The sequence below is a fragment of the Scyliorhinus canicula genome, chromosome 27, assembly GCF_902713615.1.
Source record: "Scyliorhinus canicula chromosome 27, sScyCan1.1, whole genome shotgun sequence".
Lineage (NCBI taxonomy): Eukaryota > Metazoa > Chordata > Chondrichthyes > Carcharhiniformes > Scyliorhinidae > Scyliorhinus > Scyliorhinus canicula.
This window is the reverse complement of record NC_052172.1, coordinates 8,094,942-8,109,186: the sequence shown is the minus strand read 5'-3', so window position 1 is coordinate 8,109,186 and position 14,245 is coordinate 8,094,942. Positions and strand designations below refer to the sequence as shown.

General features: G+C 54.5%; 1 protein-coding gene across 1 annotated transcript; it reads left to right on the top strand.

Annotated features, from left to right (window-relative positions):
* The first annotated feature begins 231 nt into the window (after positions 1-231).
* Positions 232-10,028, top strand: LOC119957701 (nesprin-2-like). The gene is made up of 4 exons (XM_038785766.1): positions 232-381; positions 3,913-4,095; positions 8,334-8,471; positions 9,846-10,028. The coding sequence occupies exons 1-4, from the start codon at positions 232-234 to the stop codon at positions 10,026-10,028; spliced, it is 654 nt and encodes a 217-aa protein (XP_038641694.1).
* The last annotated feature ends 4,217 nt before the right edge of the window (positions 10,029-14,245 follow it).

The following is a 14,245-nucleotide window of genomic DNA, read 5'->3' as shown; positions in this document are numbered from 1 at the left end:
AGTTCTCCAATGTCTGGGTGTTAGTGACAGAGAATGACACCCCCCCCCCCGCCGCCCGCTCTTCACTTGGTGCAGAGGAAGAGTTTAATCATATCTCAGATCTCCTGGTTCCGTCGGGAGGTCCCAAGCAGGGAGGGAGTTGAACTTCCCCCCCCCCCACCCCCCCGAGCCCGAGTATCCGGGGATTAAAGGAACGGTTCCCACCCACCATGACCTCTGTCTCCCTCCAGGATGGAGCTGTCCTGGCAGCTGCGGCAGGAATTCCTGGATGACTATTCCCGGTTCAACGACTGGATGCGCTGGGCTGAAACCGTAGTAAAGGAGCCTCAGTCCTCTCAGGTTCTGTACACCGAAGCGAAGGAGGAGCTGAAGAGATTTGAGGTAAGAAAATGGCTGGAATTCGGGCCTGGGAAAGCTGTTCGGCCCATCAGTCCTGCTCCACCCGGAATCCATGATTATCCATGAAAACAGGCTCCCACATTCCCTATTGTTGTTTTTTCAGGGAGATCAAATACATTTAATACAAGCCGAACATTTCATAGCAAGTCATAGAAAATGTTTAATCATTTATATATTCATAGAACTGTCATCAAATGGTCAAAACAAAATAAATATTTACACTTGGGACACAGAGGGAGCGCACAGCCCTCACTGTCAATGTTGTGAGCACCCACCTCGCTTCACTCGCCCTCGCTTCACTCGCCCTTGCTTCACTCGCCCTCGCTTCACTCGCCCTCGCTTCACTCGCCCTCGCTTCACTCGCCCTCGCTTCACTCGCCCTCGCTTTACGGGCGAATCACTTCAGCCATACCGGCAGGAAAAAAAAAACGACACGGACGGAAATCAGCGGAATGTGGCGACCCCACGTGTGGGTAACGGTCAACACAATGCATCGTGGGTTTGCACTCAGAACCCCGATAGCCCGTATGGGAACCCCCAGGCCTTGAGCCCATGGTGGCCAATTTAGCGTGGCCAATCCTACCCTTGAGCCCATCGCGGCTGCCCTGGTCAGAAACAATCAGCTAACTATTCCAATCCCATTTCCCAACACTTGGCCCATCGCCGTGTCTGCCTTGGCATCGCAAGTGCACATCTAAATGCTTCTTCAATGTTATGAGGGTCTCTGCCTCCACCACCCTTTCAGGCAGCGAGTTCCAGACTCCCACCACCCTCTGGGTGAAAAGGTTTCCCCTCACAGCCCCTCTAAACCTCCTGCCCCTTACCTTAAATCTCTGCCCCCTGGTCACTGATCCCTCCACCAATGGGAAAGGTTTCTTCCCGTCTACTCTATCTGGGACCCTCATAATTTTATACAACTTGATCATGTCCCCCCTCAGCCTCCTCTGCTCCAAGGAAAACAATCCCAGTCTATCCAATCTCTCTTCATAGCTAAATCTCTCCAGCCCAGGCAACATGCTGGTAAATCTCCTCTGCACCCTTTCCAGTGCTATCACATCCCTCCTATAATGTGGATTCCAGAACTGCACACAATACTCCAGCTGTGGCCTAACCAACAGTTTATACAGTTCCAGCATAACCTCCCTGCTCTTAAACTCTCTGCCTCGGCTAATAAAGGCAAGTATACCATCTGCTTTCTTAACCACTGCATCCACCTGCTCTGCTAGCTTAAGGGACGGTGTACATGCACACCAAGGTCCCTCTGACCCTCAGTGCTTCCCAGGGTCCTGCCCTTTATCCTGTATTCCCTTGTCTTGTGTGTCCTGCACCAGTGCATAACTTCACACTTATCCAGATTGAATTCCATTTGCCACTGATCAGCCCGTCCATATCCTCCTGGAATCTCAGGCCATATCCTCCTCACTATTTACCAATTTTCGTATCATCCACAAACTTACTGATCAACCCTCCTACATTCAAGTCTAAATCATTGATATAAAGCACAATCAGCAAGGGCCCCAACACTGATCCCTGGGGGAGCCCACTGGACCCTTATCTCAGCAAGCTCCTCAACGGAGGCCAAATGGGTGGAACTTAAAATCAAAAAGGGAGAAACCCCATGGCTGGGACAGTACTATAGATCCCCAGGGAGAGCGAGATGAGCAGCTATGTCGGAAAATCTCAAGAGCTGTAAAAACAAATAGTAGGGATTTCAACTTCCCCAATACTAGTGGGGATGGGCAGAGTGTGAAAGACTTGGGGGGGACTGCATCAACGACACCACCCTCATCTACACACTTGGCCACCTCCTCAAAAAATGTTAATGGGTCCGTTTCTGGAATCTCTACAGTGAAGGAGGCCATTCGGCCCATCAAATCAGCACCGACCTGGGCAGCACGGTGGCGCAGTGAGTTAACCCTGTTGCCTCACGGCGCCGAGGTCCCAGGTTCGATCCCGGCTCTGGGTCACTGTCCGTGTGGAGTTTGCACATTCTCCCCGTGTTTGCGTGGCTTTCGCCCCCACAATCCAAAGATGTGCAGGGTAGGTGGATTGGCCGTGCTAAATTGCCCCTTAATTGGAAAAAACTAATTGGGTACACAAAATTTATATTTTTTTTAAAGTCTGCACTGACCTTTGGAAAGAGTACCCTAGCTAGGCCCATGCCCCAATCCTATCCCCGTAACCCAGTAACTCCACCTAACCCTTTGGAAACTAAGGGACAATTTAGCGTGGCCAATCCACCTAACCTGCACATCCCTGGACTGTGGGAGGAAACCGGAGCACCCGGAGGAAACCCACACAGACATCATGGGGAGAAAGTGCAAACTCCAAACAGACACCCGAAGCCAGTATTGAACCCGGGTCCCTGGCGCTGTGAGGCGGCAGTGCTAACCACTGTGCCACCGTGCCGCCCGCCGTTTCCTGCTGGAGTCGATTTTGGTGACCCTCATTTAATAAGCTCCTATGTTCTGATAGATAAGGGAGTAAAGGGTTGTCGGGGGGTGGGGAGGAGAGGCAGACAGTTAAGTGGGGTTGAGACCACACCTAGTTTGGCCATGATCTTGGCGACGGGCGTAACGGGCTCGGAGGGACGAATGGGCCTACTCCTCAGTCCTCTGTACTTCCAATCAATGTTGACGACATACTTACCCCACGCAGCTCTCTCTGCCCCTCTCCTTTCATTCCAAAAGGCTTGTTTTGGGACCTGCTGCCATTACTGCTGGAGAACTTTCATGCCTCCTTTTATTTTCAGATCGATGGTCCCCTTTTGTAGGCCCCAACCTGAACTTCCAAGCCCGAGTTGAACCAATCCCTGATCCACAGCAACACCCCCCCCAGCCCCTTCATTCCACAATCCACAAGGCCTAATCCCTCAACCAGACTGAAGGGACGATCCTTTAAAACAGAGATGAGGAGGAATTTCTTCAGCCAGAGGGTGGTGAATCTGTGGAAGCCTTTGCCGCAGGAGGCTGTGGAGGCCAAATCACTGAGTGTCTTTAAGACACAGATGGATAGGTTCTTGATTAAGAAGGGGATCAGGGGTTATGGGAAGAAGGTAGGAAAATGGGGAATGAGAAACATTTCAGCCATGATTGAGTGGTGGAGTTGACTCAATGGGCAGAATGGCCTAATTCTGCTCCTAAGTCTTACGGTTTTAACCCCGAACCTCAAACATGGAAATAGCGTTGCCGACTGTGATCACATGTATTCTTGGAGGTTTCATCACATGACTTGTCCCCCCCCCCCCCCCCCCCCCCCACGCTCCAGCCATTAATCAGCCAACACATCCATCATAGAATCCCTACAGTGCAGGAGAAGGCCTTTCAGCCCATCGAGTCTGCGACCACCCTCTGAAAGAGGCACTCTGCCCGTGTCCACTCCCCGTAACCCCACCTAACCTCTCTGGTTAACCAACCCGCACATCTTTGGACAGTGGGAGGGCTGATGTCCGGCCTTCGTACGCCAATTTGAAAGCAAAAGGACTCATTAATGCTTTTATTTTTAATGGTACAGTGTCTCCGGAAGCGGACGGAAGATCACGTTGTCCGACTGGAATCTATAAACAGGCGCTACAGGCGACTGGCCAGGGAGCAGGGGCTAGGAGTGGCCGCTCAGCTGAAAGGAATGGTGCGTGATGGGAACCAGAGATGGGACAACTTGCAGCGAAGAGTTGGCACCATCTGCAAAAGGCTGAAGGTATTTGACCCCTTGGGGTGTTTGATAGCCCTCAATCCCAGTGTTGCTGACACTTTGACTGTATTCGGATGCAGTGATGCACTCTGGGAGTGGCCCGAGGTTGTGAGAGGCGCTTTACAAATGCGGCTCGTTCTTTAAGCATTATCAGCATTCAATTGTCATCCCTTCTTCTTTTCCTGTTGCCACAGTCCAAAGATGTGCAGATTAGGTGGATTGGCCATGTTAAAATTGTCCCTAAGTGTCCAAATATGTGCAGGTTACGGGGATAGAGCTGTGGAGTGGGCCTAGGTAGGGTACTCTTTGGGAGGGCTAGTGCAGACCCGAAGGGCCGAATGGCCTCCGTCTGCACTGTGGGGGTACTATGGATTCTAAAGGTCACCGTGAAATTATAATCGATTGCGGTAAAAACCTATCTGATTCATTAACGCCCCTTCAGGGAAGGAAATCTGCCGTCCTTACCCGGTCTGGCCTACATGTGACTCCAGACCCACAGCAATGGGGTTGACATTTAACTGCCCCTCTGAAATGGCCGAGCGAGACACTCAGTTCAGGGGCAATTAGCAATGGGCAACCAATGCCGGCCCAGTCCCAGTGGCACCCACATCCCATGGAAGAAACGTATCAGCCCCCCGAATAGGCGCTGGAATGTGGCGACTAGGGGCTTTTCACAGTAACTTCATTTGAAGCCTACTTGTGATAATAAGCAATTTTCATTTCATTTCAAGAAAGACTTAATCTCTCCCAAAGCTCTCTGTTTTAAAACCCTTTACGAACTCTCCCCTAAACCTTTGCGGCTTTAACGGGAAAAGTCCTGGAAAAGCCGCTGGTCATATCTCCCGTTCCTGGAATCCTCTTGGTCCATCTCCGTGGTTTTAACATCCTTTCGATATTGGGGTCCTAGTCTGCACACAGTACATAACTAAAGGCCTGCACTATTGTCTTGTTCAACTCATCACCTCTTAATAATCATCCTCGACATCCCTCGTTACGAAGACGGATCCCCATTAAGCACCTAACTATTCCAATTTCATTTTCCAGCACTTGATCCGTAGCCTTGGACGCTGCGGCGTTTCAATGTCCTTATTGAAATGCTTTTTAAATGTTGTGACGGTTCTCTCCTCTTTCGGTCAGTGAGTCCCAGATTCCCACCACCCTCTGGGTGAAAAAGATTTCCCTCAAATCCTCTCTCAATCTCCCGCCCCCTGATTATTGACCCCTTGTTGTAACCTGCAAGTTACCTTCCGGGGTGGGAACAATTAACTGCCCTGTGAACCATCCCCGTGTCTGCATGGGTTACCTCCGGGTGCTCCGGGGTTCCTCCCACAGTCCAAAGATGCGCGGGTTAGGTGGATTGGCCATGCTAAATTGCCCATAGTGTCCTAAAAAGTAAGGTGGGGGGGGGGGGGGGGTTGTTGGGTTACAGGTATAGGGTGGATATGTGGGTTTGAGTAGGATCATTGCTCGGCACAACATCGAGGGCCGAAGGGCCTGTTCTGTGCTGTACTGTTCTATGTTCTAAGACCCAGTTGGGATCTACCATATGAGGTGTATTGTCATGTGAGAGTACCTTTAAGAAATGGGTGTTATCAGTGATGTCAGAGTGTGGGTGGAGCTGGGCTGTCTGTCAGCCTTTTACTTTCGTTTTTCAGCAGGCTGCAGGGTGTGTTTTAGTTTCATTTTCAGTGTTGGAGCTGAAGCCAGACAGAGCAGGTGTCCTACTGTTCTCTCTGCCATCAAAAGACTATCTCTTGATCATTTGGTGAATTCAGAATTATAAATGTTCTCAGTAGTGAATGTAAACCCAATGTTGCTTCTGTTGAAAGATGTTTCTTTTGTCTTCTGGATGTTGTTTGGGAAGTTAAGGATTACTTAGTGTTGTATTCTTTGGGGGTTGTATTTGAATTAATGGTTGCTAAGATGTTCACTATGTTTTAAAAAGGTTAACTTGAGTTCATGGAATAAACATTGTTTTGCTTTTAAAAAATATTTTTCCATTTCTGCTGTGCCACCCCTGCAGAGTGGGCCGTGTGCTCCCCATACCACAATCTAGTAAAGGTTGTGGGTCAGGGGAACTCCATGATACACTTTGGGGTTCTCCAAACCCTGGCCCATAACAATATAATAGTTATTGTAAATAAACTATGTTTCTCTGATCTACTCCTTTGCGGCCTTATAAAACCCCTCTCCGAGGGGGAAATATTCCTTCCTATCTACATCCCTCAAAATTGTGTCCACCTCAATCAGGTCCCTCTCGGCCTTCTCTGCTCCAAGGCAAAACAACCCCGGCCTAACCAGCCCCTCTGTGCTCCCTCATCTGCCTGCGTTGTATACGTAGCTCAGTATCTCAGCAGCCTCTCCCTCTTTTAGTGTGTCGTATTCATGTTTGCTGTGTGATGCACGATCAATTGTACAAAGACTAAGGTTGGATACAACTGTGGCTTTATTGCAGTCGGATGTGTGGCCTCCCGCTGCAGCTGGCGAAATGGCTGCTGAATAGAGGACACGCTCCTCCTACTGGGCGGAGCCAGCAGGCAGGGGCTACCGGCAACCCTGTAGTACAGGTCCTACCTTACATCACCTAATACAGGTGTAACAGTGGTTTACCACACTGTGAACCCCATTTTAGGATTGCAACTAAATGTAGCGAGCAGCATGTCCACCTTGAGATAGTGAGCATAAGGATTGAACCCAGGACCTTGGCGGTGATAGTATGAGCCTTCAACCATCTGGGATTTGAACTTGTTCCAAGAGCCGGTGCAGATTCGATGGGCCGAATGGCCTCCTTCTGCGCCATAAATTCTACGATAATCTATGTATCTCTGGAACATCCATCCAAGCCTCTATAATACTAGCCCAGTAGCATTACTCCAATGCTGCAAACCCCGTGGGGTTAGTCTCTGTTCACAACACGTAAAACAAATTTAGCAAATTAACCATAGAACTCAATTTAATTTAATTAATTTCGGGGAAAAAAGCCAATTCAACAAAGCTAAAGAAAAAAAATGGAAGAAATCTTACCAAATTAAGCTCGAATGTCACTTTGGGGGTTGTACTCGCTTCCCTGTGGTGGTACCCACTGGGCGTGGAAGGTCTGGAACATTCCTGTAGACACCGCGTGCCCCCAACCTTGGGACACCCAGCCGCGAACACAGCTGTGGAATAGGGGCACAGACGGTTGTGCTGGACATCCCCCCCCCCCCCCCCCCAACCTCCCATGCCTGGGCTTGATAACGGCCAACTTGGCCATGGCCGCGAGCAGGCTTACCAGGTGGTGATCCTCAGCCCGCACCAGATGGCCAATGATCAGGAGCGGGGGGGCTGAACCATTCCGTGCTCGGTTCGAGCTGGAAACCAACGGTCCGCTGTCGGGTGCCCCAGCAGCCCAGAACACACCCACCATCACAGCTTCCGAAGTCAGATCGGAGGGGGGTGGGGGTGGGGGGAGAGGGCTGGGTGTGTGGGCAGAGGTGGGGGCTGAGCGTGTGGGCGGAGGTGGGGGCTGAGCGTGTGGGCGGAGGGGGGGGCTGAGCGTGTGGGCGGAGAGGGGTGGCTGAGCGTGTGGGCGGAGAGGGGGGCTGAGCGTGTGGGCAGAGAGGGGGGCTGGGTGTGTGGGCAGAGGGGGTGGCTGGATGTGTGGGGGGGTGCTGAGCGTGTGGGCGGAGAGGGGGGCTGAGCATGTGGGCGGAGGGGGGGCTGAGCGTGTGGGCGGACGGGGGGTGGGCTGAGTGTGTGGGCGGAGGGGGGGTGGGCTGAGCGTGTGGGCGGAGGGGGGTGGGCTGAGCGTGTGGGCGGAGGGGGGTGGGCTGAGCATGTGGGCGGAGGGGGGGCTGAGCGTGTGGGCGGACGGGGGGTGGGGCTGAGCGTGTGGGCGGAGGGGGGGTGGGCTGAGCGTGTGGGCGGAGGGGGGTGGGCTGAGCGTGTGGGCGGAGGGGGGTGGGCTGAGCGTGTGGGCGGAGGGGGTGTGGGCTGAGCATGTGGGCGGAGGGGGGGTGCGCATGTGGGCGGAGGGGGGCTGAGCGTGTGGGCAGAGGGGGATGGGCTGAGCGTGTGGGCGGAGGGGGGGTGCGCGTGTGGGCGGAGGGGGATGGGCTGAGCGTGTGGGCAGAGGGGGATGGGCTGAGCATGTGGGCAGAGGGGGGGTGCGCGTGTGGGCAGAGGGGGTGCACCGCTGGGGGGGGGGATGCTGCTGGGTGATCAGTGATGATAACGGGTGACGATCGGCAATGTTTTGTTCCCAGTATTTTGTGAGTCAGAGAGAGGAGTTTGAGACCGAGAGGGAGAATCTGTGGCTGCAGCTCATGGAGTTGGACATTCGACGCCCCCAACTGGAATATTTCTCCTGCGGAGATGCAGAGGGAAAGCTCAGCCAACCGCAGGTACTGGGGGCACATCCTGAACCTGGGGTGGTGTCGGGAGGGGCCGGGGGCGGGGTGCCCACCTGAGGGCGGGGGTCACATTGAGGGAAGTCATCCTCCAAAGGGGGCGAATAACAAACCCTCAGCCATTGGGAGAGGAATTTGAAAGAGAGTTTGCAATCCCTGTGAACCTTAAAAACAAATCGACTTTTCAGGTCAATAACATAGAGGATCCCACCCCCTCCCCCTACCACCCACCCCCGTACCCCCACCCTGCTCCCACCCCCCACCCCCACCCACTGACCTCCATGCAGCCCCCACCCCCTATCCGCAGCTCCTGCCCCCTGACCTCAACGCTGCCCCCTGACCTCAACACTGCCCCCACCTTCTGACCTCAACGCTGCTCCCATCCCCTGACCTCAACGCTGCCCCCACCCCTGACCTCAACTCCTGCCCCCACCCGCTGACCTCACCCCCACCACCCAACCCCTGACCCCACCCCCATGACCTCAGCCCCAGCCCTCACTGCAATCCCCTGCCACCCACCCCCTGACCTCACCCCCTGCCCTCACTGCAATCCCCTGCCATCCAACCCCTGCCCCCACCCCCTCTCCGCACACATTGCCCCCCACCCCCTCTCCGCACACATTGCCCCCCACCCCCACCCCACTCTGCCACCCACCCCCTTGCCCCCACCCTGCCATCCCACCAACACCCTATCCGAATGGATTTTGGAGGGAGGGAACCGGGACTCATTGGCTGCTGGACAGTGACTGATAATTATCCCAAATCCCAAAATCAATCGACTCAACTCCCAAGCTGCCCCTCCCCAGAATTCCACACTCCGCCCCTTCCCGTCTATACTATTTGATGCGTTCATAACTTTGCTCTTGTGGGGGACCTGGGTGTCGCTGGACCCAGCATTTGTTGCCCGTCCCTAATTGCCCTTGAACCGAGTGGCTCGCTCGGCCGCTTCAGAGGGGCAGTTCGGGGTCGACCACACTTCTGCGGACTTGGAGTCAAAGGTGGGCCAGACCAGGGTAAGGGCGGCAGATTTCCTTCCTTAAAGGGGGCGTTAGTGAACCAGACCGGTTTTTGCAACCATTGGTGATAATGTCCTGGGCACCATTACTGAGACTAGCTTTAACTGCAGATTTTAAGCTGTGCCGTGGTGGGATTTGAACCTGTGTTTGGGTCTTTAGTCCAATGACATGGCCACCATGCCGTGATCTCCCCATAATTGAATCGTGAAGTGGTTCAGATGGTTGCTCAAAAGGATTTTTTTTTGGGATGATACATTTTCACAATCGCCCTCCGCTGACTGAGTTCACTCTGAGATGATGTCCCGGGCTCCACGCTCTCTCGTTCACCCTCTTGCCACCCTCTCCCTGGCAGGTTTTCCAGCGAATGATCAGCTGTATCTCGGAGAAGATGGATGAGCTGTTGATCAAGGCAGAGCTCCTGCTCCAGAAGAGCGAGGCCCAGGACGGCGTCACCATCGAGGGAGAGGTTTGGGATCTCCTGCAGTTCCAGCAGGATGTCTTTGGACAAGTGAGTGGTCTCCAGGGGCTGGTTTAGCTCACTGGGCTAAACCGCTGGCTTTTAAAGCAGACCCAGGCAGGCCGGCAGCACGGGTTCAATTCCCGTACCAGCCTCCCCGAACAGGCGTTGGAATGTGGCGACTAGGGGCTTTTCACAGTAACTTCATTTGAAGCCTACTTGTGATAATAAGCGATTTTCATTTCCGAATGTGATGCCGCAGGGCAGGGTAGGGCAGGGCTGGGCAGGGTAGGGTAGCACAGGGTAGGGCAGGGCAGGGCTGGGCAGGGTAGGGCAGCACAGGGTAGGGCAGGGCTGGGCAGGGTAGGGCAGGGCAGTGCTGGGTAGGGCAGGGCTGGGTAGGGCAGGGTAGGGTAGGGCAGGGCAGGGCTGGGTACGGCAGTGCAGGGTAGGGTAGGGCAGGGCTGGGTACGGCAGTGCAGGGCAGGGTAGGGCAGGGCTGGGTTGGGCAGGGCAGGGCTGGGCAGGGCAGGGCAGGGCTGGGAAGGGCAGGGCAGGGCAGGGCTGGGAAGGGCAGGGCTGGGTAGGGCAGGGCTGGGAAGGGCAGGGCTGGGCATGGCTGGGCAGCGCAGGGCTGGGCAGGGCAGGGCTGGGCAGCGCAGGGCATGGCAGGGCAGGGCAGCTCCGGGCTAGGCAGGGCTGGGCAGGGCAGAGCTGGGCTGGGCTGGGCAGGGCAGGGCACTCTCACTCTATCTCGTGCCTGCACTCTCTCAGTCAGACTTGTGCTCTCACACTCTCTCAAGGACATGCTCTCCCTCTTTCTGTCACGCTCTCCCTCTCGCTCCCTCCCTCTCTCTCCCGCGCGCTCCCTCCCTCTCTCTCCCGCGCGCTCCCTCCCTCTCTCTCCTGCTCCCTCCCTCTCTCTCCCGTGCGCTCCCTCCCTCTCTCTCTGTGACGCTCCCTCCCTCTCTCTCTCTCTCTCTCGCGCGCTCCCTCCCTCTCTCTCTCTATCTCTCGCTTTCCCTCCCTTTCTCTCCTGCACGCTCCCTCTCTCTCTCGCGCTCCCTCTCTCTCTCTCTCTCGCGCTCCCTCCCTCTCTCTCTCTCGCGCTCCCTCCCTCTCTCTCTCCGCTCCCTCTCTCTCTCTTGCGCTCCCTCCCTCTCTCGCGCTCCCTCCCTCTCTCGCGCTCCCTCCCTCTCTCTCCCTCCCTCCCTCCCTCTCCTCCCTCCCTCGCGCTCCCTCCCTCTCTCTCACGCTCTCCCTCTCTCTCACGCTCTCCCTCTCTCTCGCGCTCCCATCCCTCTCTCGCACTCCCATCCCTCTCTCTCCCTCCCTCTCTCGCGCTCCCTCCCTCTCTCTACCTCCCTCCCTCTCTCTCCCTCTTTCGCGCTCCCTCCCTCCCTCGCGCTCCCTCCCTCCCTCCCTCCCTCCCTCCCTCCCTCCCTCCCCTCTCTCTCTCCCTCCCTCCCTCCCTCCCTCCCTCTCTCCCTCTCCCCTCCCTCCCTCCCTCTCTCCCTCCCTCCCTCCCTCTCTCTCCCTCTCTCTCTCCCTCCCTCCCTCGCACTCCCTCCCTCGCACTCCCTCCCTCTCTCTCCCTCCCTCTCTCTCCCGCGCGCTCCCTCCCTCTCTCGCTCTCGCTCTCGCTCTCCCCCTCGCTCTCCCTCTCTCCCCCCCTCGCGCTCTCTCTCCCCCCTCTCGCTCTCTTGCTCTCTGTGGTGCTAACCACTGTGCCACCAAGCATAACATTCTTACAGGGCTCGATAGAGTAGATGCAGGAAGGACGCTTTCGGTTGGTTAGAGTGGGTCCTTAAACTTGGGGAATGACTCTGAATAAGAGGTAAGGCATTTAGCACCGCTGCCTCACCGCACCAGGGACCCGGGTTCAATTCCGGCTTCGGGTGACTGTCTGCGTGGAGTCTGCACGTTCTCCCCGTGTCTGCGTGGGTTTCCTCCTGGTGCTCCGGTTTCCAACCACAGTGCACAGATGTGCAGGTTAGGTGGATTGGCCATGATAAATTGCCCCTGGGTGGGGTTAGAGAGAAAGGGTGAGGAATTGGGCCAGGTGGGGTGCTCTTTCAGAGGGCCAGTACGGACCCAATGGGCTAAATGGCCTCCTTCTGCACTGTAGGGATTCTAGGATGTGATAACATCTCACTCCCTGTGCAGACTCTACTAGGAGTATGATGGGTCTGATCCAGGCCCCGAATCGGGCCTAATTTTATCCTCTGGTTTGACAGGTCCCAGGTGGTAGGTCTCCGCGCCCCCTCCACAGGGAGCTGGTACTCAATGTGTCCCGTTGGGAGATCAGTGATTGTTTTCTCATGAGGGTTGTAACGTCCACTCTATGACAGGGCGTGACCGCGCCATCCTCCCCCAGCCCCTTTCCCATTGTCATCCAGGTGGGCGGGACTGGTCAAATCTCTCTAATCATAAGTCAGAGAATCACTCCGAACCTCCACACGTTTGGCATTGCGCAGAAGGAGGCCATTCAGCCCACCGTGTCAGCACCGACTCTCCAAATGAGCATCGTGACTTGGCGTCATTCTCCTGCATTCTCCCCCAGACCCCTGCACATTGTTCCTCCCCCTTTTCAAAGCTGAGATCAATGGGTTTCTTTCTCCTCAGTGGGGGCAGTAACGGCTACGGAGAGAAGGCAGGAAAGTGGACTTGGTGAGTGTTGAATCAGCCATGATCTTATTAAATGGCAGAGCAGACTCGAAGGGCCGAATGGCCTCCTCCAGTGCCTGTTTCTTATAGTCTTACTGGCAAGGGCTTCTCTTCCTGCTCCCCCACCGTTACATCTGGCTGCAAAAGAAAAGCTCAAATAATGTGGAATTAACACAGGAAAATCAGTTTAAAAAGCTTGATCACGGTAAGGCCTATTTTAACAGGCTTCTAATCTAGCTTGCAAACAAAACCTGGCCAACTCCCTTCACCAAACATCAGGATACTGAGAAGCCTGAGAAGGTGGCACAGTGGTTAGCGCTACTGCCTCACAGTGCCAGGGACCCTGTCTTGTTATGCTCTTGACGTAGCATAAGCTGCTTCCTTGATGTGAACTCTGACAAAGGAAGGTTCAGTCTTGGAGATAGCTTCAACACGTTTATTTAAACTGTTAACAATTCTCCTACTTGGATTCGACTCTCCCGTTAATCCTGCGAGAGCTACTCAGGCTGATGAACCAGTCTGCTACAATCCACGTGGTGGGTATGATGTGTTTCAAATCAACCCTGTGTGTGTACTCACTGAGTGTCTCCACTGGAAAGAGGAAGATCATGTGTGCTGTGTCCTTTATATATGGATTGGTGTAATGCCCCCCTGTGGTAGTGTCACCTCTGTGTGTATCGTGAATGCCCATTGGTCGTGTCCTATCTTACTGACCTATTGGTTGAATGTCTGTGTGTCGTGTCACTGGTGCTCCCTCTAGTGTCTAGCTAGTCTACGTATACTTACATTAACCCCTTGTGTATCTACAGTGATGCATATCACCACAGACCCGGATTTGATTCCTGGCCTTGGGGTAACGGTCCGTGTGGAGCTTGCACTTACCCCCCGTATCTGCGTAGGGTTTCCTCTGGCTGCTCCAAAGATGTGCAGGTTAGGTGGATTGGCCGTGCTAAATTGCCCCTTAGTGTTCAAAAGATGTGCAGGTTAGGTGGGGTTGTGTGGACAGGACGGGGCAGTGGGCCGAGGTTAGGGTGCTCTTTTGGAGGGTCGGTGCAGACTCATGGAATCACTGCAGTGCAGGAGGAGGCCGTTCGGCCCATCGACTCTGCATCATCCCTCTGAATGAGCACCCACCCTTTTCCCCATAACCCAGTAGCCCCACCTAACCTTCTGGAGATGGTTGTCTCAGCCCTAATATTTGGAATTGCCTCTCACCACCTCCCTGATCGCTTTAGAACCGATCTCTTTGATCAAGCAGTACCAAATCTCTTTATGCGATGGTGTCTACACTCCTGCAAATCGCCTTCGGATAGGCGCTATGTAATTATTCAAATTGGTGCCGGAGCGTGGCGACTCTCTGCGAGCTCCCTCCCAAAGATCATAGAACATAGAACATAGAACAGTACAGCACAGAACAGGCCCTTCGGCCCTCGATGTTGTGCCGAGCAATGATCACCCTACTCAAACCCACGTATCCACCCTATACCCGTAACCCAACAACCCCACCCCACCTTAACCTTACTTTTTAGGACACTACGGGCAATTTATCATGGCCAATCCACCTAACCCGCACATCTTTGGTTTCCATCTCTTTATAGTCCCCATAGAAATTCTCATCAGCACTGGCC